This window comes from Sceloporus undulatus, chromosome 6 (assembly GCF_019175285.1).
Source record: "Sceloporus undulatus isolate JIND9_A2432 ecotype Alabama chromosome 6, SceUnd_v1.1, whole genome shotgun sequence".
Lineage (NCBI taxonomy): Eukaryota > Metazoa > Chordata > Lepidosauria > Squamata > Phrynosomatidae > Sceloporus > Sceloporus undulatus.
Window position 1 is genome coordinate 138,071,292 of NC_056527.1, and position 23,647 is coordinate 138,094,938.

General features: G+C 43.3%; 1 protein-coding gene across 5 annotated transcripts in view; it reads left to right on the plus strand.

Moving 5' to 3' along the window:
* IGSF9B (immunoglobulin superfamily member 9B) overlaps nt 1-23,647 on the plus strand; it is a 140,086-nt gene that overhangs the window by 33,984 nt on the left and 82,455 nt on the right. For all 5 annotated transcript variants that reach the window (XR_006104830.1, XM_042477404.1, XM_042477405.1 and 2 more), the window contains exons 2-3: nt 10,960-11,157; nt 20,144-20,290. Coding sequence is in view for 4 of the 5 variants with exons in the window: in XM_042477404.1 (XP_042333338.1) it covers nt 10,960-11,157; nt 20,144-20,290 (345 nt within the window). In the remaining variant the exon portion in view is untranslated. The remainder of the gene's footprint in view (nt 1-10,959; nt 11,158-20,143; nt 20,291-23,647) is intronic.

Below are 23,647 nucleotides of genomic sequence, written 5' to 3' on the forward strand. Positions count from 1 at the left end.
TGTAGTAACATGGACTTTTTAGAAGAAAAAGAGAGAGAAGGAAAGGAATTACATCAACAAATACTCTGCAGAAGGAAAGGAATTACATCAACAAATACTCTGCACTGATGGATTGGGAATTCATCTATTTCTAGACTACTTAGTCCATTAAAAAAATTCATGTATGGAGTCATGGCACATGTGTATTTGCAGCTGTGGCTGTTGATGTGAAACAGAGGTCCCCCCCATTAATTTCATAGGGTGTACTATAAAGGTATAGTGATTTCATGGCTTTATATCTGTGGTGTGCTCCTGTAAAGAATGCTGGAAATGGTAGCGTAGTGATGTGTTAAGTATTTTTGGCTGGGTTTCTCCAGTTCCTACCTTTGCCAACAGTTCCCCAAGGAGATAAAATAACCTTTAAGCTCTTGACTGTAGTTCCACTTCGGTGTCTTTGGGCAGAATATGCAATTTGTTTGATGCACAAGTGCATTTATGGGTGCTTATAGTTACGGCCTTTCAAGTGACTGACTTATGATATCAGGGATAATGTTTGGGATGGCCCATAACAGCATGCAGTGTTAAGGCATCAGGTTTTATTTTTACAGAAGCCTAAAGCTTGTGGAACCAAGAGTGAACCAGTGGTTCATGGCTGCAGGAATAAACTAATAATTAAGGAGTAGAGCAATGTTTCTTTTAAGATGTATGAGATGCCAGAGAATGGGTACCAAGGAGGCATCCCTCCACAATCCACCTAATACCTTGTGTTATTTTGCATGTATGACCTTGCAGTGCATTGTAGAAAGTGACAGAGAAAGACACTGACTGAAGATGCACTGGCACTGACTCCGAGGTGTGATGGCATTGTGGAACAAACCAAAATTGACAAGATTTCTGTAAGGATGAAAATCATTACAAGATCTGGTGATGAAATGCAGAACATTCTAGATGCCAGTGAGCCCTGCAGCTGTGTTGCAAAGAGAGTGTAGGATGCAGCTGACAATGCCTATAGCAGCACACTTGGGTTCAAAACAGATTCATGCATGTTTTCCCCTTGGTCACAGATGGAGCAGTCAGGTAGCTGGTCTCAACAATATACTATTAATATAAGGTCATGAACACTGAAAGGTAAGACTAGAGATTCTAATTACTGTATCTATTTCATGGAATCGTAGGGTTGGAAAAGACTACAGTTCTAGTCTAACCCCTCGCCATGCAGGGATACACAACTAAAGCACTTCCAAAAGATGTCCATCTGGTTAAAGACTTTGGTTAAAGACTTCCAAAGAGTCCGCCATTCTCTAAGGCACATCTAATCCACAACTGAACAGGATACTTATAGGAAGTTCTTCCTAATGTTTAGGTGGAATCCTGTTTCATGTAATTTGAATCCCTTGGTTATTGTCACTCTAGCCTCAAAAGTAGCAGAAAACAATCTTGTTCCATCTTCTACATGGCAGGGCTTCAAATATTTAAAGATGGCTATCATATCACCTCTCAGTCATCTCTACAAGCCTTTTGTTTTTTTTTTCCTCATTGATTTGTTTAAAGAAATAAAGCCTTTATCACCAACTGCAACATCCCCATTTCCTAATATATGTATATTATTTTTCTGCAGCTAAAAATACATCTAACAGCACATTAGAATAATGCCTGGAACTGGGTGCTACTGAGCACAGTCTCTTTCTTCCAATTTGTTCTAATGATTAGAATTAAGCTTATGGTCCTATCAAATAAGCAATCCACTCAGAGCTTTGTCTTCTCCTGCCACATCTCAGGAGACCAATAATCATCTGGCTATGAACTCAGAAGCTAAGGATGCAATCTCTGAGTTGGCTTTTTCCGATACTGCCGAGCAAGCCAAACATGAGTCAGTGAAGTCTGACTTGTTGATCAGACCCAACCATCCCTGAACCTAAGGCCTCCATGCCTGTGTCATCTTTGACACCTCTTAAGCCTGGCTCCAGTACTAGACCAAGTTCTGTATTGCCCCAAAGCCCTGGTGGCGCAGTGGTTAAATGCCGGTCCTGCAGCCATAAAGTTGTAAGTTCTATCCTGGGGGGCTCCAAGGTTGACTCAGGCTTCCATCCTTTCATAGGTTAGTAAAATAACTTTCTATGACATCCCATTCCCCCAATACAACAAAGGACCATTGCCACCCAAACAATTGAAACTGGAAGTGACACCATATAATTTCTGGTTTGGGCATGATGTGTCCTTGCAGCCTGCTGTAAGAGCATGAATGAAGAAAAAAAAATTAAGGTCTCCTACTCAGTGGAAAGGGGTGAAATTTAGAGGATTCTTGGAGTCCTGAGCCAGCTGTTCAGCTCCAGCCATTGATGGAGCAAGGTTCTCACTTGGAGCAATCCTTGCCATTGTGTGCATGTGTTTTGCTGCCTTGTGAGTTCTCACCACCAGCTTAAAGTCAATTATTCCACCTTCCATTTCTTGTTTTAGCATGTTAATTGACATTGCAGTTTTATGAACACTTGGTGTAAGCCCTATGGGATACAGTGAGATTTTACTTCTGAATGAACATGCACAGCATTGCCCTGTAGGGTTGTGGTGAGGGATTGCTACTGTTAATTTTATGTGACTGAGGGTGTATCCAAATGGTAGAAATAATGCTCTTTGACACCACTTTAACTGCCATGGCTCCATTCTACAGAATCCCGGGATTTGTATTTTGGCGAGGCATCAGCACTCTTTGGCAGAAAAGGCTAAACACTTTGTAAAACTACAAATCCTAGGATTCCATAAGATGAAGTTACAACCCTTAAAGTGGTGTCAAGCTGCATTATTTCTTCAGTGTAGATGCACCCTCAGAAATCATTCCCAGCATAATGAAAATATCTTTCAAACATCTGTCTGCCCTTATCATAAGATACACTTCTCTGGTTGCCTGGATATACTTTGGATTGGTGCAAAGGTTATTACAACTCTGTTCCTCCTCACTCTCTCTGTCTGAGCCATCTTGCATTTTCTTTTCTCAACTGAACAAGATGAATAGCCTTGCTGGAACAAACCAAGGCCCATTTTGTTCTGCATTATGTTTTCCAAGTCCTTTTGGGGGCCTTACACATGAGATGTCTCAATGTAATGTCTATCCATTTTTTGGTTTTTGCTTGTGATCTAACAATTAGAAGCACACTGCTTCTGTATACGGAGGCTCTGTTAGCAGGCATAGCAGTCTTTGGGAGATACAGTAAAGGAACTATCAGGGACGTAGACAAGGGGGGGATCTTGGGGTCCGGACCCCCCTTCCGTTAGAAAAATGAATGGTATGTGCTGCTGCACTGCTGCACCCAAGCCCCATTATAATGGTGGCACTTAGTCTGGACCTCCCCCCTTCCTAAAATCCTGGCTACGTCCCTGGAACTATGGTCTACTGTGTTTCCAGAAAAAAAAACTGGGCTGCCAATGTGGTATTGAAAAGCAGATCTAGCCAACGAGGGCCATCTTGGGGGCTACTCCTTCCAGAGCTATTTGTGTGTGCCCCACAGAATAATGCACTGGGTTGCACTGGAATCTTCTCTTTCTTTCTCTCCTCTGCCTGACCTTGGATGTCAATGCAAGAGATGGTTCTGGGTATAGATGCTATAGAAAGTATGTGGGGAGGGGAGAGGAAGAGGAGGAGGGAGAATTGAAAGGAGGGTAGCTGAAGTCATCTTGTCTGCTGACGGCTTGCGAAAGCCTCAGCCACATTGGAAATGCGGTGATAATGAGTTGCGTCAAGGTGTGAAGAAAGCAGTGTGTGCCATCGGAGGGAGGCTGTGCTCAGGCTTTGCTTGGAGGGTGGGAGAGAAGGGGTTGCAGCACCTGATTTTTGTAAGCTCCTTTTAGGATTGAGGTGAGGGGGAGGGTGCTGACGGCTGTCGTGCATCTCTGGGATTGAGATGTGCTCTTTCTTTCTTTCTTTCTTTCTTTCTTTCTTTCTTTCTTTCTTTCTCTCACACACATCCTTCCCTTCAAAGGATGGATAGGCATTACACTTCTGAAAGGGGGGCCCTGGCAGGTGAACCCTCCCACTTCTTTTTCACACAGCTCCAAGGACTAAATTCTTATGCAGTGGCAGTGCCATCTGCGTCTGAACGCCATACATCCCCCCACATTCCTTTCCCCTCCTGATAACCTCCATCCGTGCATCGCTCCATCTCTCTCCTCCTCCCTGCACACACATTATACACAGCAAGAAAGGGGCGAGGTGGTGTGTGCTGTTGGATGGTGGTGGTGGTGGTGTGTGTTTGTCCCCCTCCTGCAACCTGGTGCACGAAGGCTACCTGTCCCACCTGTGTCCCAGAGGGAATTTTGGTGTCTGGGACTTGCTGACACCCTTGGTCTCCCGGGTGCCAAAAATAGACTTTCCAGCGTACTAGATTCCTGTTGTGGAAAAAACAGTGATGTCATCCCGGGCCAATCAGCACCAGCCCTGCAGAGCAGAGCGCAGCAGCATCAGCAGCATCAGCTGAGAGGTAGGGAAAGCTTTCCCCATTCTTCTGAAGATCCCTCATTGGGGCTGAGGGAGGAGGAGGAGGAAGAGGAGCAGGAGGAGGAGGCAGTGATGGTAGCAGCCGCCACAGACTGCATTCTGCTGCTGGCAAAGTAGAAGTGAGGCAAGGCAAAGCTGGGGCAGATCTATCTGAATTTTAACTGGGAGTTCCCATGAGGTCCTGTACTGGGACATCTAAATCAGTGCATTCCAGCATCTTCCAGCTCAAGCTTGCATGGCTGGGTGAGGGCTGTAGCTTGATTTCTTTCATCGGCTGGTTTATCTCTCTAGCCCACCCCTCACACTCCAATACTGTCCATTTTAAATATCTTCTTCCTAATGAAAGGGCTGCTCTTTTTTTATATAGGGGTTACTGTTTCAGCGGAGGCAAAATGATGATGATGATGATGATAATAAAAATGATGATGTTCATCTATCACCATCTTCGTGAAGAATGGATTATCCTTCACTAAGGGGGACAACCATTTCCCTGTGTGTGTTTGCATTTACATGTGGTGACTGATTTGCTGAAAGAGGCAATATGTTTCTGAAACACACACACAAACATACAATCTACATGAGAATTCAGGTTAGAGGGGAAAGAACACACTTTCTCCAGAGGCATGGTGAAAGTTTCTTGTTCAGAATCTCCTCGGGGTCTCAGTGGGAACCTTATGTTGAACAGTGTGCTCCAAATAGTTTCATCACCTTGTACAGCTTCTTTAAAGTTCATACTAAAACCCAGAGTGGTTTTATCCCTCCCTCTGACATTGGAGTCACCAGCCTCTGCAGACTCACTTTTGGGGGCACTGAGAAAAACAGATGCTGCCACCCTTACATTTTCCAACTGCTAGGAATCAGCTTGGTTCTATTTCTTTGTGTCACAGTGTCCATCACAGAAAACTGTACAAAACATGGACAAACAAAACTCATCTGATTTCCATCTGTAGCATGGCCTTTTTCATCCCTCCTCTCCAAGCTGCTTAAACTTCGAGATCATCGAGAGCATCTCTGAGCATTTCCAGATTGACATTTTCTCAACACAAAGGGCAATCCATCCTGCACCCTGCACATCTGTACCACCCCACACATCTGGGATTGCAGAGTGCTTGAGAAAGAGACCTCCGGGTCAGAAGGGTCTTACTCTGAGATAATACTGCCTACTTTTCTCTGTTCATGTTAATCCCGGACTGCCAACCCTGCCTCCATCTCTTTCTGCAGACACTCTGTCAAGCTTCATTTGACAGCCCTGATGAGAAGTGACATCAGCAGGCTGCACCAGCTGCTCTATCGCAGAGTCCCCTTTTTCCTTCTGTGGAAAGGCAGGACTGGATGAAGGAATGCTCTTGTTCCCCTGGTCCAAGTGGCCACACAGTCTAGAGCAGGAGAGTGTGATCCCCTTGCTTGTCCTTTATTTCTTTTTATTTTGTTTAACAAAATGCCATTTCTTGGTTCCAAAGCACCACCTTTCTGCAGTAATCTACATTTCTGCAGTGATTCTCATCTAGTAATCTATTTGTCAGTTAAATTGTGCCTTTCCATAAATTAGCGCTAGGCAGGATATGTGGGTCTCTTTGCCCACTTTACCCCGAGGTAGGCTGGACTAAGAGTGATTCAGCCTTTATATCAGAGATGAGCCACTATGATGATATTCTCTAGGTTCTGGGTCTGCATTGCCCATAATCCCTCAACATTGGTTATGCTGGGTCGGGATGCTGGGATAGATGTCCATCCCTGATCTACTGAAAACCACTGTAAGAGAGGATGACTATACAGAGAGTTATGATTTGAAATCATTTTTATGCTTATGACACCCAGTTCTTCCTTTTTGACCTCATGCCAAAGAGGCTGGGTAAATCCAAAACCATCATCGGGATGCAGGACAGCACTGAATTTGAGTAAACAAACTCACAAAGAAATCAGTCTAGATATGCCAAATTCCCACTTTGACCAGTCAGCTGTTTCTGGGAAACCTATGAACAGTAGCTCTTCTTTGGTTCCACTTCAGCATTGTGGCTAATATCCTCTGATACGCCTATCATTTGTACATGCAATTAATCCCCCTTTTAAAAATGGTCTAAGCCATCAGGTTAAGGCATGGCCTGGCCACTTCCCCAGGATGTAGGCTTATAATGGGAGTAGTCTCCAGGTTGCGTTGTAGTGGAGCCAAGGTGGAGCCAAGGTTTCCGTTAAGATGGTGACTTTATTGGCTCATTTGCTTCCTTTTTTCTTCTAAGCTTAGTGGCAATCCTTCCAGGTAGCTGTAGGAAAGTAGGAGCTTCCCAACTAGCAATATATTGTTGTGAACTATCCCTGATGGAATTCAGGGCATCAGTGGCATCCTTAGGGTTGGTGTCACCCAGTGCAGGAACTCATCGTGTCACCCTCCCCCAATTCACACCATACAGAATCCTTTGTGATGCTTTTTTGCACTGTTGTTACTCATAAATCATAATTCCCCATATACCACTGAATGTACTGCTAATAGTTGCGACACAAACAACTAGCAAAATTAAAATTATACAGTACCTTCAAGTTACAATATCATACACATAACCTAAATGTACTTACAGATACATAGTGAAGATTTGGTTCAAATGTAATGTTTTTAAAGAAGATTCAAAAATAATGTTTTAAAAACATCAAAAATTAAAACAAATATTTTTTATAATTAACATTTTGAAATTTTAATTTTAAAAAATTCCTCAAATTCTGGGGGCCCCCCTTTCTTCCCCCAGTGAGATTCAGCCCACTCCCGCCATCTTTTAAAGCTGTTTAAAGAGATACAGGCAAATGCCACAATGTTTCTGCCCAAATACAAGTGTTTGAGGAGCAGTGGTGTCACCCTTCTTGGTCCGTACCCCCTGCACCCCCCTAGTGATGCCACCTCAGGGCATTTGGTGGTAGCTTGGCACTAAGCTTGGCACTAAGCCATCACTTGCTTCTGATGGAGAGGGAAAATGCTAGAATCGGTTGGTTGATGTGGATCAGTGAAGGTACCTTTTTGCATTCTCCATGAGGTTTACCTATGGGAGTTGTAAAGATGAGCACCTATGTATAGTGTGTGTGTGTGTGTGTGTGTGTGTGTGTGTGTGTATGCAACTGTGTATGTGGGAGTGAGCTAGTGAGCTAGCGAGTGCATTTTAGCCTCCGGAGGGCAGTGACACTAGTTGATCTCCTTAGTAAAACACCTTGGAACCACCAGCGAAGCCATCTGATACTTTGAATATCTGTGTGCATTAACGTTCATCACACTAAATAGACTTAGGATTTGAACACGTTTAGTGGATATGTGGTTCTAACTGTGGGTTCTTCCTTGTTGGGTGGAGATTGGATTCCTAGCTCTAGTAAGGTGTACATATGAAGGCAGTAGGTGCAGATCTGTGCATGTGTAATGGATATTGGGTTCTCTCTCTCTCCCCCTGGGTGTAGCAGCAACTGTAATTTATCCTGTTGCTATTTTAACAATGCTGTCACCACTTGTACTGCAGCTCTGGCTGCGTCAGCGGTTTCCCCATCAAAGGCCCGTTCTAGGGATTTTTGGAGCTCTTTGCCGGTGATTGGACAGAAAGGCAAATTGGTTTATGAATGGATGCTTCCCCTGCTATAGGGAGGAAAGACATTCCCTGCAGGTATTATTAGGCAATGCGGAGAGCCTAAAAGGTGGTGGTGGTGGTGGTGGGGAGAAGGTATATGGTTCTTGCCAGTGAGTCTTGCTCCTCCTCCTTTGTGTTTCTCCGGATTGAGAGGCAGTGAAAGTTGTGCGGTGGGGGTGGGGAAGCCCCTGCAGGAAGGTCACCTTGGAGCAATGCAGAGAGGCTGACTCTGCAACTGTCTGGCACTGCCAGTGTAGGCTGGGGAGGGGGCAAAACCCCTTGGGGCACAATGCCTCCTGCTCCTCCTCCTGAACCTTGAAAGCAGAATACTCCAGCTTACTACCTCATCAGCTCAGCTTTTCCAGAAACAGTTGCATTTCTCTATGAATGCACAGGTGCCTCTCCATTTGCATTCTCCACCCCATTCCCGTTTCACCTTGGAGTCTTTTTGAGAGGGAACCCTGGCCGAAACCCTTGTCATTTTATTCCCAAATGTTTCTTATGCCCTTAGCTTGATCTGCCCTTTCCTTTATAGTAACTGGTTCCTATGCTGGTGGGGTGGGGATGGGGATGCTGGGAACTGTGATTCCCCAAAGTGAACCCCCCCCAGCTTTGAAAGAACACGAGAACATAGAGGATTCTGAGTACATGTTGTGCGTTGACCTTGAGAATGAGCATGATGGTGTTCCTAAAACTGCTTGCAACCAATAGAGGGATCAAGGGTACTACTCCATTCCCCTGTACCCCCCAAAGAGGAACTAGGAGAAGGTCCATATCTCAGGAGCAGGATATACAAAAGGGCACTGGAAAGTCATTGCTCATCACTGGAGACTCGAGTAGGCAATCTGGTATCTTCTAGATGTTTTAGACCATTGGTTCCTAACCTTTTCTATGCCCCACATCCCTAGGATATATTTGATTAATGTTTGCACCCCTTTGTTGTTGTTCTTCTTATGTGCCATCAAGTCGTCTCCAATTTATTGCAACCCTAAGGTGAACCTAACATGAGGTTTTCTTGGCAAGATTTATTCAGTTAACATTTGCCATTGCCTTACCTCTACAAAAGTAATATCACATTTGAGGATGAAGAAGTTTAAATTTTAAATTTTTGAACCACACACAAAACTGTGAACACAAAGAAAATCAAGCTTTTAGCTCAGTCCATAAAGTGCAAATCCAAATTGAGCAATTAGATTCTAATGTATTTAGGGAAAAATGTAAACAGTAAAATCAATCCCAATTGTGAACATAAAATTCAATTACTGCACCTCTTTGCCTTTCATTCATGATTTTGTCAAAATGTTTTGCTGATTTTCTTGCAATCTGCAGTCAGATTTTGTCTTGATTGACAAAATTCCTAGATTTTGTCTTGATTGACAAAAGAAAACTGAATCCAGATTAATACAAATATCTTTGTCGCACCCCCTGAAATTCCATCATCTAACTATATTTCTTGGGGATAAGCCCCCCTTAGCCGCCACATTTTAGTATCCTCATGGGGAAACTGGTTGTCAGTCCAGTGGCCCAGAGGTAAATATTGCAGGTCAGCTTGGGAACTCAACCCAGTTTGGGTCCTTGAGACAATAGTGGCAGCTATGAAAACCAAGAAAATACTAGAAAATCACTAATTTCCAGTGCAATAATCAAAAGAATGAAGGGTTACAGGCAACTCATGTGATCCAGGGCAAGAGATAAAGGTTCAGGAAGAGGGTTTACTTAGCCAAGGACGTCTGTTATGAGACGGTGAGAGCCAGTATGGCATAGTAGTTTGAATGTTGGACTACATTTCTGGAGTCCAGCGTTCAATACCCAACTCAGCTATGAAACCCACTGGCTGATCGTGTGCAGGTAACATGCTCTCAGTCTCTGGAGAAGGCAATGGTAAACCTCCTCTGCACAAATCTTGCCAAGAAAACCCCATGATAGGTTCACCTTAAGGTTGACGTAAATGGAGAAAGACTTGAAGGCACACACCACCACTAGGCAATATGTCTAAATGAAGGAGCAAGTTGGAAGGTTAAGGCTTTGTAGAACCTAGAAGGTGAGGATTGGGCCTTGGAGGGGTGGGTGAGCTGATTCTGTTGCTTAGCCAGTGCAGTGCAGTATATTATAAGACTGGTACATCAGCTTAGGTGGCAGCCTTAAACACAGATTTCAGTCTACCCTACTTGTAGTTGATATAGTGTTGATGATAGTGCAAGGGGAAGGTACTGGAGTCTGTATGCAGGAAATACCTGAGTTGAGTTCCCACCCTTTACTGTACCTTATAATACTAGAGGTATGGCAACCAGTATTCAATTAAGTATTTCTACATTTGGCTCCCCAGTTTGAGAAGTCTCTTTCAGCTCATTGTATGTTGCCAACTCCTTTTTGAGCCCAGACCTGGAGGTTCTTCAGCTCTTCTCTCACCTTATGAACAACAATGGAGCATGGTGAGAATGATTCCCTGCCTGTCTAAGTTGTTAAGTCCCATTTGCTTTGGCTTTTGTGGCTTAATCAAAACTTCTGCTAGTTTTTCCACTCAAAAGGTGGGCATTCAAGATCCTTTTGACTGTGACATGGCTAACACAGGGACTGAATCAGCAGGTAGAGCCAATGTGACTGGGCTATTCAGTCCCAACAGAAGTGATAATGTGATTTGTGCTGAAAACAAGCTACTGACCTGTCTGCTATGCCAAGCTTAGTTCACGGTGCCCTTTTCTTTATTGATTCCTACCTTCCATTTCTCTGTGCCTTGGCAATAAACATCTTGGTGATTCAGAAGGTTTCTTCAAAGTTATGTAAGACCAACTGCTGCCAGCTTCTGGTCATGCAACATGTGGATTGGCAGAATGGCTTCCTTAGCTAACAGAAGCATTGATTTTTTTCTTCTTCTTCTCTCATTCCTTTTCCCAGGTGCCCACGGCTTAAGGGAGGAACCCGAATTTGTGACAGCTCGCGCTGGGGAGAGTGTGATTTTGGGATGCGACGTAATCCATCCACTGACGGGCCAGCCCCCTCCTTATGTGGTGGAGTGGTTCAAGTTTGGAGTGCCTATACCCATCTTCATCAAATTTGGGTTCTACCCTCCCCATGTGGACCCAGAATATGCCGGTGAGTTGGTTTTTTCAACACGTAAAAAGAACTGGCCATCTCCATTTGACCTTCTGAATGTTGTATTTCATTTTCCAGCATTCCAGATCACTGACTAAACCACCTAGGACCCCCACAATCCATCCACATCAGGAGGACCACATGATCCCCACTTACGATCTACAGTTAAAGAAAACCTGGATATTTCCCCCAAATTCACTCTTCTAATCCTCAAAGAATCCTAGGATTGTATTTTGGTGGGATTGTTGGAGCTTTCTGGTACATTCTTCCTCTTCTGGCTCCATCTGCACTGCAGAAATAATCCAGGTTGACAGCAGCAACTGCTGTGGCTCCATTTTATGGAATTCTGGGATTTGTTGTTTGTCATGGCATCGGAGCTCTCTGACAGAGAAGGCTAAATATCTCACAAAACTGTAAATCCCAGAATCCCATAGCATTCAGCCATGACAGTTAAAGTGATGTCCACCTGCGATATTTCTGCAGTATGGATGTAGCCCTCTGTCCATTTGTCCTGGGGAGTTGTATCATTTTCCTACTAGGGAAATTTGGACTTGCAATACCATCTCATCTTTAATGGAAATGAATAATCAGTACATTTCTAATGTGAAAAAGAACCTTACATTGGTAAGAGCCATTTAACAGTGGCACTAGCCTGGAGGGTGGTGTCCTTTCCTTCATTGGAGCTTTTTATACACAGGTTAGATGGCCACCTGTTAGGTTTTGCTATGGGTTCCTGAACCAGCCAGGGTTAGAATGGCCCTTGGGGTCGATTACTCATCATTGTTTGAATCTGTGATTCAAATATATTTAAAACAGTTGCACATTGGTCTCAGGATTGCAAGGTTGAAAGAGGGAAAAGACTATCTGGCTGCCTGAATGGGCTTAGAGTAACACTCAAGTTTTTAAAAAATGAACCATGACTTCAGTCCTACGCTCTTTTATCTGGAAATAAGCTCTATTGAACTCTGTAGGACTTGCTTCTAAATAAACACACCGAGTACGTCAAGACCTTTTTTATTTAGTTGGCTTTTGGCAACTGACTGGCTGCTAAGAGGTTTTTAATGAATAGGTGCCAGGCTTTCCTTATTGTGCTTTTAATTGCTTTTATTTCAACTGCATTTTAATATTATAATTTCTATGTGATTTACTTTTCTTTTGATTTCCTCTGTGTCATTTTTTAAAAAGATAATCTGGTTGCAAGCCACCTTGAATTGTCGTTATGCGAGAAATGTGGGATATACAAGTGAAATCTACCAGTCAATAAAAGATAGTACTGTACTGGGGTGTGTGGTTTTTAGGAGTATGCAAGTACTGTATAAAATAATCAGCATAAAATAAGTAATAGCTGCTACTCTCAACACTGGTTCCAGATAGTAACCTCATAGCTTCCAACAGAACCTCCAACAGAATTTCAATTCAGCCTCTGGAAGAAGCTAATAGAGTTATTGCATGGAAATAATCAATTGGAGAATCTCTGGAGGGTGATGGTAGCTCTACACCAGGCTTGGGCAAAGTACAGTTCCAGAGGCCATTTTCAGACCCCCCTCCCCACAAGGATCCAATAGTACCAGTGGTATAACTGTGGGGTGGCAAAATGAGGGCATTGCCACTATAAGAATTCTGCTTCCCAAATGAAATTTCCCTCTAGTCACCAAATTTCTAGCATCACAGATTGAACAGTGGAAATCACCCATACCTCCTTGGTAACTTTGCCTACCACTTGTCTTTTGGAAGACTAGAATATATTGCTGTAATCTTCAAGTGAAGTTTTAAGTTACAGCGATGCTAGAAATGTGGGAATTGAAGGGAAATTTCATAGGAGTTTCAATGTTCTTACTTGGAAGAGCAATGCGTTCTGTTTGCCCCATCCAGTTAACACTCCTAGAAAGCCAGTGTTGCCTAGTGGTTTGAGTGTAAGACTATGAGGTTTATCGCATGGGGGAAAAAACGTTCCCTGATGCGTTCTAACAAGCACGAGCACAGGCGCGCACGGAGTGTGATGGGAACCCGATGGGTCCCAGAATGTTAGTTTACCGCACGGCGGAATGCCGCCATTGCCGCCGGGCGTTCCCATCAGGTTCCCAATGTGTTCCAGGAGGTGCCATTCTGGGAACGCTTTCAAAAGTGTTCCCAGAAATGGGCCTCCTGGAACACATTGGGAACACATTGGGAATGCTCGGCGGTGACGGTGGCATTCCGCCATGTGGTAAACTAGTGTTCTGGGACACGTCGGGTTCCCATCACGCTCCGTGCGTGCCCGTGCTCGTGCTCGTTAGAACGCATCGGGGAACGTTTTTCCCCCCATGTGATAAACCTCTAAGACTCTGGAGACCAGGGTTCAACTTTGATCTTGACCATGAAACCCACTGGTGATCTTGGGCAAGTCACATACTCTCAGCCTTGGGCTTGCCAAGAAAACCCCACGATAGCCTTAGGGTCACCATAATTAAAAAACGACTTGAAGGCACATAAGGGAACACACAGTTAACACTCCTGCACTGTACCCATTTTTAAGAAAAATCCTCCATGCCTTCTTGGAAAGGGGGAAAGCAAGTGGTGAAAGTGCCATTTTGCATTTTAAATATTTCTCAGGAAACAAGTAAAAACAAAAAAAGTGTGAAAAGGCATGGGTGAGGGGAGGTTTACAGGAGTACCCCCCATCTGTTTTCTCTCATGCAACCCTACTCCATATTGTTCTTATTTGTGGTGGACGATGATATATTGAGTAGAGCTTCACCCACAAAACTTAGTAGCTATGAGAAACATTCAGGAGACGATGGCTGCTGACACACTGCAGAAATAAAGCAGCTTGACATCACTTTAACCTCCAGGGCTCAATGCTATGGAATTTTGGGATTTCTAGTGTGGTGGGGCATCAGAACTCTCTGACAAGGAAAGCTAAAGATTTTACAAAAATACAAATCTCAGAATTCCATAGCACTGAGTTATGGCTGTTAAAGTGGGATCAACCTGCTTTATTTCTGCAATGTAGGCGGAGCCCTAGATTGCAACTACTGTAACTAGTTATGTTTAAAAGCAGCTTTCTGAGCCCTTGAGCCTACATTACACTGCAAAATAGAGTGAAGTTATCCCTTGATACAGGGCAATTGTGATGTAGTTTAGTTATGTCCTTGTCGTTGCAAGGGGACAGCAGCCAATCTCTTATGAGAAGACAACATAGTTGCTTGCCAGTGTGTGCCAACAACTGTTGGCTTTGTCTGGCTAGACTTGAAACTTGCAGGATGATTCCTCAATCCCATTTCCCTCCTGCTTCCAAAACCTGGTCTAGCAGAGGAAGAAAAAGAAGAAGAAGAAGAAGTGCTTATCTTGTTTTCAGGAGAGAGCAAAGATGCTTTCGAATGACCTCTGCCACAAGTAAAATGGTACATCTGTCTTCGGCTTGAGTCCAGTTTGGCCTGGCTGGTTAATAGACAGAGCAGGCCAAGCTGCTCTGCCCCCCCCCCCTTCTCTATTTCCCCCCCTTCACCCCTGCCTCTCCCTCTCTCTTTTTATTCCATTCTTTCCGGCTGGTTGGTTTTAATTAAGCAGTAGCAGAGAGAAGTCAGCTGGGCTGTCTGGGCCAAGCGAAGCCTAGGCATTGAAAAGGAAGGCTGCTGCTTCCTCCATGCTGATTCCTGTGGTCTCCTGTAGCAGCAACATAAAGCTCCGAGTGATGCTTTCGGGGACCTGTGCACTGGAAACCTTGCATGACATCCTCAGGAGGGGGATGTTGCTGCCAGTCGCACATGCTGAGTGGTAAACCTCTCTGGACGGATGCGTTCCTGGGGAGCCAGGGAGATGGAAATGAGAACTGACAATGCGGGGGCAATAGGACCAGCCTGCTGCATCCTTATTCAAGGCTCCCAGGCCTCAGGATGGGGGAAGCTGGAGTGGGAGGCCATCTCTGAACAGATCCAAAGGCCAGAAGTGCCTGGTCAATTGCTTATATCATTACTTTTAAGTCTTTCCAGGATCTCATGATTCATTGTTCTTCTTATTTATCACCAAGTTGGCTTCAGCTAATGATGCCCCTATGAATTAGAGACCTCTAAGAGCCTTGGTCATCTGTAGCACCATTCAGCACAAAGTCAGCTATGGCTTCCTTGATTGAACCAACACCTGTGTTGTGATCTTCCTTTCCCCCTCTACTACCTATATACTCTAAAGGGACCAGATCCCATCTGATTTTGGAAGCTAATCAGGGTCAGCCGTTGTTAGTACTTGGAGGGGGACCATCAATGAATACCAGGTGCTTTAAGCTCTATTTCAGAGGATGCAATGGACAAAAAACACAAGAAAACTCAAGAAAATTCATAAATCATCAGGTGACTCGAAGGCACATTGCACATTTCAGCTTGACTGAGCATTATTATATTTTCCATTGAGTCATTTTCTCTCATGATATGTCTAAAATATGACAGCCTTAGTTTATTCATTTTGGCATCTAGGGAGAGTTCAGGCTTGAATTAATCTCAGACCCATTTCTTTGTCTCTTTGGCAATCGGTAGTATCTCCAGTGTGGCATAGTGGCTTGAGTGTTGGCCTATGGCTCTGGAGACCAGGATTCGATTCCCAGCTCAGCCAAGAAACTCACTGGATGACCTTGGGCAGGTCACACTCTCTCAGCCTCAGGGGACGGCAGTGACAAACCTCCTCTGAACAAATCTTGCCAAGAAAATCCCATGATAGGTTTGCTATAGGGTCGCCGTAAGTCAGAAACAACTTGAAGGCACACAACAGCAAAGGAGATATAGATCTGTCCTCCAGCAACACATTTCAAACAATCTGGTTTTCTTCCTCTCACCTTTCTCCCCCCACTGTCCAGCATCCACAACCATACATAGAAATAGGATGTACTACTATGGCATGAACGTTTCTGACTTGGTTACTGAAGAATATCTCTTTACACTTGAAGATAACATCTAGTTCCTTCATAGCTGCCCTCCCAAGTCCTTGTCTTACGTTGTCCCTTTATAGAGGATTGAAGATATATTATTATTATTATTATTATTATTATTTTATTTTCTTATATCCTGCTTTTCTCTCAATATAGGGACTCAAGGTGGCATAGATAGCTAGATAGATAGATAGGTTCAAAGGAACTTCTTTTGCCTCCAGAATTATTAAAACATTGTAGGGAGCAATTTTGCAGACTGGATGTGAGAAAAATGGCCAGATTGGCAGAGCCTGGTGGAGTCTGGTCAAGCAGCATGCACACTGCATGTCTCTTCATATGTTCTTGTTTCTTCTTCAGCTTCTTCCGGCCTGAAAGTTGGGCTTCCTAAACCAGAGGCAGGCATGAGTTGGGGGTCTGTTTTCTGACCTACAGCTTCCTTCATCTACATCTTTTTGCTTCTGAGCCCAGTGCTTGAAAAAAAGTTCCTTTTTTTAATGACAGCTCCCAAAATGCCTATGCCAGCATAGCTGTTGCATGCTATGGTGCCCAAAAGGAACATTTCTGAGCTCAGGAACTCCTGACAGGCAAAAGAGCATGTGCTGGCAGAGGTATGGCGCTTAATGTGCCATTATCCCCTGAGCAGAAGGCTGTTGTTCGGCCACCTCCCAGCTCTGCCATCGGCCCCTGCCCTTTTCCATGAGCTCGGATGGCTGCTTGCTGCGGTCACAAGCTGGTCGGAGCATCCCTGACTCCCATCCAGGAATGCTAATTAGATGATTAGGTCAGCCTTCTAGAAGCACTGCAGCTTTCCCTTCGCTTGAGTGGCAGGTCTGGAGAGAGGAAGATGCTACTGAGGATTGCAGGGCACAAGCCAAGGGTTCATTGGGTCTGATCCGACATTGCTTTCCCAACTCTGGCAAAATCACAGTGTGGTAGAATGGTAAAAATTCAGGATTTTACTTATGCTTAGGAGCTGAAGCTTATAGTGCTGAAAATGAACTAAGAGCAAAGGTTGTTATTCTAGGTCATGTCAAATGCTCTGTTTCAGAATGTCACCAGCTTTGAATGGCTCCAGATTTTAAGTTGCTAGCCCAAATGAAAGGAAGTACTAAACAGTTTGAGGACAGTGAAACAAAATGTATAGATAATGGTTTGATTGATGGGTACCATGAGGGATAGAGGTGTATGTTAGATGTAATATTTGAACATCCAATGAATATGCAGGGGTGTAAATGTTTAATTCAGTGTATCCAATAAAATGTGATTTTTAGTTTTCTTTGTTCAAAATACTATAAAAACTTGGTTCATTTTAGAATCGTGGCCCCAGACATGGGAATGTATTTCCTTCTGGGGACAACAGCTGCAGCTCAAAATAAAAATGTTTCCTTTCCAATCGAGTTCCTGGTTTCTCTGCTGATTTCTGGTTAAAATTCTGGTTTTAAAATCATCTATAATCAATAATCTATAACATCAGGTTGATATGGCTTGGGCTTCTTTCTCAGCCACACTGTATGGAGAGCCCTGTTAAGTGATATCAAGAGATCTGAGGAAGTAGACTGAAGTCTACGAAAGCTCGTGCTGCCAATTTCTTCCTTCCAGTTAGTCTCAAGGGTGCTACAAGATCTCTCTACGTAAGAGATGGTCATGTTCAGCATCCCATTTCCAATGCCGGACAGCAGTCTTAAGATCTCTTAGAAGCCTTCCCTTCCCCCTTTCCTCTCTTGAGATTTCCCAAAGCTCATTCCCCCCAAAGTCAGGCACTCTTAGGCTGCATCTGCACTGCAGTAATAATACAGTTTGGCATTGCTTTAACTGCCATGGCTCGATGTTATGGAATCCTGGGATTTGTAGCACTTTTTGGCAGAGAAGGCTAAAGACCTTGTAAAACTAGAGATCCCAGGATTCCATTGCATTGAGCCATGGCAGGTAAAACAGTATCAAACTGCATTATTTCTGCAGTGCAGATGCAGCCTGAGGGTCAAATGAGATTCAGTGATATCGAACACCCTTGTTTTTTGTTCATCCACCTGTCCAGGTTTTTCTTTTCATAAAAAGACAAGATACATTTATTATCCACTTGGAAATGTTAGTCTTAGAATTCGGAGAGGAGGGAATGTAGGCCTCAGATGGCATTGGATTCTTGCTCCAGTTACCCCCAATTATTGACCCTTACTGGCTGGGGCTGATGGGAGGTGGAACCCAACAGCACGCAGAAGCCCACAGGTACTCTGACCATGGTGCAGAACATGGGTGCGAATCATGTAGTCCTCGGGATATGGTTGGATTATAACTTCCAGCATTCTTCATTGTTGGCTACAATAGCTAAGGCTGCAGGGACATATAGGTATTAAGGGACATTAATTAATTGATTAATTAAACATCCCGCCTTTCTTCTGGGACTGGACCCAGGAAGACCCTGTGATTCCTATCCTTGCTGTAAAGACTTTGAGGAAGGAACTGAATCTTGAAGAATGACAGCTTCAGCAATCCATGCTCAAAATAAAATAATCACCATACATACATATAATTGTCTTAATGAAAATGTAATCTTACAGTTCATTTCTCAGTGCTAGACAAGGACAAAAAGAAGGGAGGAAAGCCCTATAAATTATTATAGCATTCTAATTTGTTAGTTCACATTCTCCAGAAATCTTCTGGTGTTAATCCCAAGGGTCTATATTTGTTCTAAAAGTGAATAAATGAAAGCTGTGCTGAAATGTCTCCATTGTATTTCCCCGCCTTCTGGATGTTTATATGTTGCAATTTTATTCATTATCACGGCATGCCATATTTTCCTTCTCTATAGACTAAGAATTGTGAGGGAGGCAGATTTCCAAGCATTGTCACAGCCGAGGAGCCTATTACTATGATAATAAGTTCTTTCTTAATGTCCCTCTTATTGTCCCCAACAGAATTATGGAGAGGATCAATAGAATAATATGCCCTGTCATCTCTCTAATTCCTGTTACATTGTCTGATATGTATATATAGACGTCATTCCCACCAGATATATGTAAATGTGTCCTGGATAACAAAAAAATTAATCAGGTTTTACCCGGTAAAATTAGGGGAGAACTGGAGAAGTGGTTTATTTGGGAGCAGACAAATGGGGACTTCTACTACCAGGGCAGACATAAAATAAGCAGAGGTCAAGTTATGTCACATTAAAGCTATGCCAAGTTTAAGATGAATTAACAAAAACGAGTGTTGTATGTTACAAAGAAATCCCTTGAAATTTAGTTAATTTTTGCTTGGGTCTATTTAGAATTCCTTCATAATCTTCATAACCTAAAACTCCAGTTTGCTTATGTTGTGTGTAACCTAGCATCAGTTCCTGGAAAACAGGGACAGTTGGAACTGATATGCAAGTCTGATGTGAAATTGACTTGCTGATGGCACATGAAGGAAAGACAACTGTCTTGTTCATGCATTGTAACAGTTTTCCTAGGATTGCTCAGGATCACTTCAGCCATAAATGTCTTCCTCACACAATTCTCATAGTTTGGGACAGGGATATAAATCCTTGACTATGCAGTACTCACATGCAAGAGCAAATTATTACTCTCATTTTCTTCTTGTTGCTGGAGAAAATGAATGTATTTTTGTGCAGTATTCTCCCCATATTTGAGCATTCCACTGTTCCAGAGGATTTTTTTGCACAGAAAAACCATGGGATTTTTGTTCAAAAACCAAATCTCCTGCACAGTAAAATAATTTCATTCACTATTTCCTGTGAATGAAACATATTTCCAGCATGGATAACTATGTTTTGTTTTTATTTTGTGAAAAACAGCCATATTTTTTTTACCCCGAAAAATCCTCTGCTATATTTTGGGAAGTCTGAAAATGCTGCAAAATCCTGCCGCGCTATTAGACTTCCCATTGGGTCTTCCTGACTGTTGAGAAACCAATTTTTTGGTTGGGAAACTAATAATAGTGACTATTCTTTCCAAACCCATTTTGGGACCATGCTCAATCTGAACAATCGGCTCTTCCTTCATTACATTTGGGTACAGTTGGCGAGTGTCATAGTGTAAGTGCCTTCTCCCTTGAATTTCCACTAACCTCCATTTTGCTTCTCTTTTGCAGGCCGTGCCAGCCTTCATGACAAGGCATCTCTGCGCATTGACCAGGTTCGCTCCGAGGACCAGGGCTGGTATGAGTGCAAAGTGCTCATGCTGGATCAGCAGTACGACACGTTCCACAACGGCAGCTGGGTGCATCTCACTGTCAACGGTAGGTGTAGTAGCTCCCACGGTTCAGAGTGCTTCTGTACTAATAACATTTCTTGCTGAACATACATGTGGGTACCATGCGCTGTCCTCTAATGTACTCATTGCCATGGAGTTTTCAGAAGGAGTATTATGGGAGTCTCCTTTTTCATCAAAACAGTCTGATATTGTCTGTTTCTTGAATTGGGCTCAGCCACATACCTTGGATTAATTTCTCTGTCTTCTTGGTGTCATTTTGCCATTTGAGGATGTGCTTGTTTAAGAAGACCCTGGTTTTAATCCAATTGTTAGTCTTAAATAGAGTAAACAAATTAAATCAGGAGAATTTACATGAATGTTGACTTACCAATTTCCAATTGATTTAATGGATCTGTTCTAGTTGGAACCAGCAATAGGATTTAGATCAATATTTGTAGACACTGGATATTTCACATGCACAGTATTTCCCTTCACACTTAAATGTCAGTAGCTTTCATGATCTAATGTCTCTTTCTTCCCAGCCTAGATGGTTATTTGTCCAGGAACCCTCTTTTGCAAACATTGTCAAGACTGCATCTATTTTCCTCTTTTCTAACCGAGCTTTTAGAAATCCAAACCAACGACAATACAGGGATATTCCAAATTACAATCTTTTTGAGGTCTCCAATGACTGAGGGATAATTGAATAAGGCAGAATCACATCAGAATGAGCTTTTGAAAGTCCCCCCCCCCCATGAAGATGATAAAGGATAGAAACCTTAAAGATAGGTTGTATATATGGCTTGGATTTCTGTACTTGATGTTGAAACGCACTCCCTCCCAGTGAACTGTCTCTTCAGTAACACTGCATGGCTACCTAAACACTGAATCAAATTGACATTTATAAAGTAAATCATGGGAGGCTGTAATTTTCCTTAGCCAAGCTAGAAAATCCCTTTTCTCCTGCTCAAGTGACCATGGATGTATTCACGTATACAGTCATGCTGAATTCCTTCCATGTAGCAGCAAGCCTTCCACGTATCAATTTTGTCATCTATCTTTCATCTCATTGACTTTCTGCCCTCCTAGCATTTTTTGATGAGATCATTCTAGCAGACAACCCCAGTTAGTTGCTGTCATGCACACAGGACCTTGGTACCAGTCTGAGCTTGAATTGTCTTCAGCAAACTGAAGCAAAAGGAAGAGGACTTTTCACCTTAAATTTCTTATTGCCAGTAGCTAAGCACTTGGAGACACTTTTCAACTTTTAGAATGGAGGAGGAAACCATACAAAGGCTCAGAATCTCCCCAATGATGATGCCAGAGTATTGGGAGCCCAGGTAGACTGTACCCTGGTTGAGAGGATAGAATGCCAAATGATGGGTAGCAAGGTAGGATTGAAAGGAAGGTCAGCTGCACCATGGACAGTGCATTAGCAACAAATGCCAAATGGGTGATGGAGCCAAGATCTTGTCCAGAGTAAGGTTGTTTGAGCCAGCAAGGACAATGATTTCTGTTGAATGGCTTCCAGTGAAAACCTCCAGGAAAGGGGGCATCTATTGATTCAGACTTACTGCTGACTTAGGGTCTGGTAAACCAGCATAGTGTAGGGGTTTGAGCACTGGATTAGGGTTCTTGAGGTCAGATTTGAATCCCTGCTCAGCCATGGAAACCCACTGGGTGATCTCAGGCAAGTTGCATTCTCTCAGCTTCAGAGGAAGGCAAAGGCACACCCTCTCTGTACAAATCCTGCCAAAAAGAAAACCCATGATAGGTTCACCTTAGGATTGCCATACTGAAATGACTTGAAGGCACTCAACAACAACAATAATGGAGTTATCATTGTTGTCATCATATTCCTGCTCCTTTGTCTTCAAAGGAATTTACTTTTATACGCTGTGCCAAATTTAGAGCCCGGAAGGCTTGAAGGCAGATGCTTTTAGCTGGAATCCTCTTGGTGCACTATGCCAGTGTAGTAATGCTGTTGTAGCAGCAGGAATTAAAAAAAAATCTGGGTGCAGCACTCATGAAGGAAGGAGGCACTGGAGCAAGAGGCTACTTGGAGGTACTGGATTTTGCTTGCCTTCCCTTTTGCCACTGCTGTGTGACTTAGACAAAAGTACAACTGCTACTGTAGTGCACCAACAAGATCCTGGCCTTTATTCAAGATCCTTGCTAGAGAGGTCCTGATCAACAGCCAAGAGAGCACAGATGCAGCAGTGAATAGTGGAAGAGATGCTGATTTCCCAGAATCCCCTCCTGCCTAGGAGATGGAAGGAGTCAAAGAGCAGAGAGCTTCCTTGGCTAAGGAGGCAACAGATCTCGGTGAAAGATGACAGGAAGCTTTTATAACTGGAAATAGCAGCAGCTATGAATTATGGGCAGGTGAGCAGTCACAGCCTGTTAACTAGTGTGGGCAGCAGCGTGGGTGGGGAGAATTGATGAAGGAAAGGTGTGAAGACAAGACAGAAGCCTAAAGAAAAGACATTTGGTGTTGGTTTACAAGCTAGAAATAGGTAATTAGGAGCAGCGAGTCTCTATATTTCTGGGATCCAATGTATAGGGAAGGAGATTCTGCAGTTTATTTATTCCATTTCCTAAAGTTGGCTTTGTGAAGGTGGTGAACTCATGTAATTGGACTGTGTGCTGAGGGTTCATCTAAAAAGGACTTAAAATAGGGATGGGTTGAATGGATGGATGTCACTTCTTAACCGTCTCTTTTCCTAAAATGCTCCACATAGGGCATAGTTTCCAGACCTATGGACGCAGCTCCAGGATACAGCCCATGCCCAGAGTTTGGAATACATACTATTTTGGACTACAACTATTAGAATCATCTAGTTATTATGGCCACTTGGGATTTTCAGAGCTGAATTCCCAAAAACAAATGTTTCCAAGCTCTACTTATGCTCCCAGATGAGTTCTGGCCTGCTTTCTGATTCTTGCACTTCCATGGGCGAGGCTTCAAGAGCTAGTACATCACCCCTGCACCCTTTTCAAAGTAGTCCTCTAGGAAAATGAGTTATTGACCAGGGATGGGGCAATAGAGGGCTGCCTGACTCTTATTTTTTTACTTCTCAACTTTCTCAACACCTTCTGAGACACTGGTTTTTAGTGCTTTTGATTTGTCAGGTGCGACTTCTTAATAAGCTGTCCTGATGTTTGGGGAGATCAGCAATGCTTCAAAAAAATAATAATGGAAAGGATGCAGAAGTGCAATTGGGAAACAGAGTGGACAAAGTGGCCTTGTTAAATGGCTCTCCTCTTGTCTAAGAAGACGCTGCCCGAGAGGTGGAAGGAACAGACCTTCAGGAGAATGAGCAACTTGGCCTCGTTAACTTTTAATAAGAGCTTTGCACTCAACTGAGCATACTTTAATGTGCATTTCTTGAAGTATGAGGCA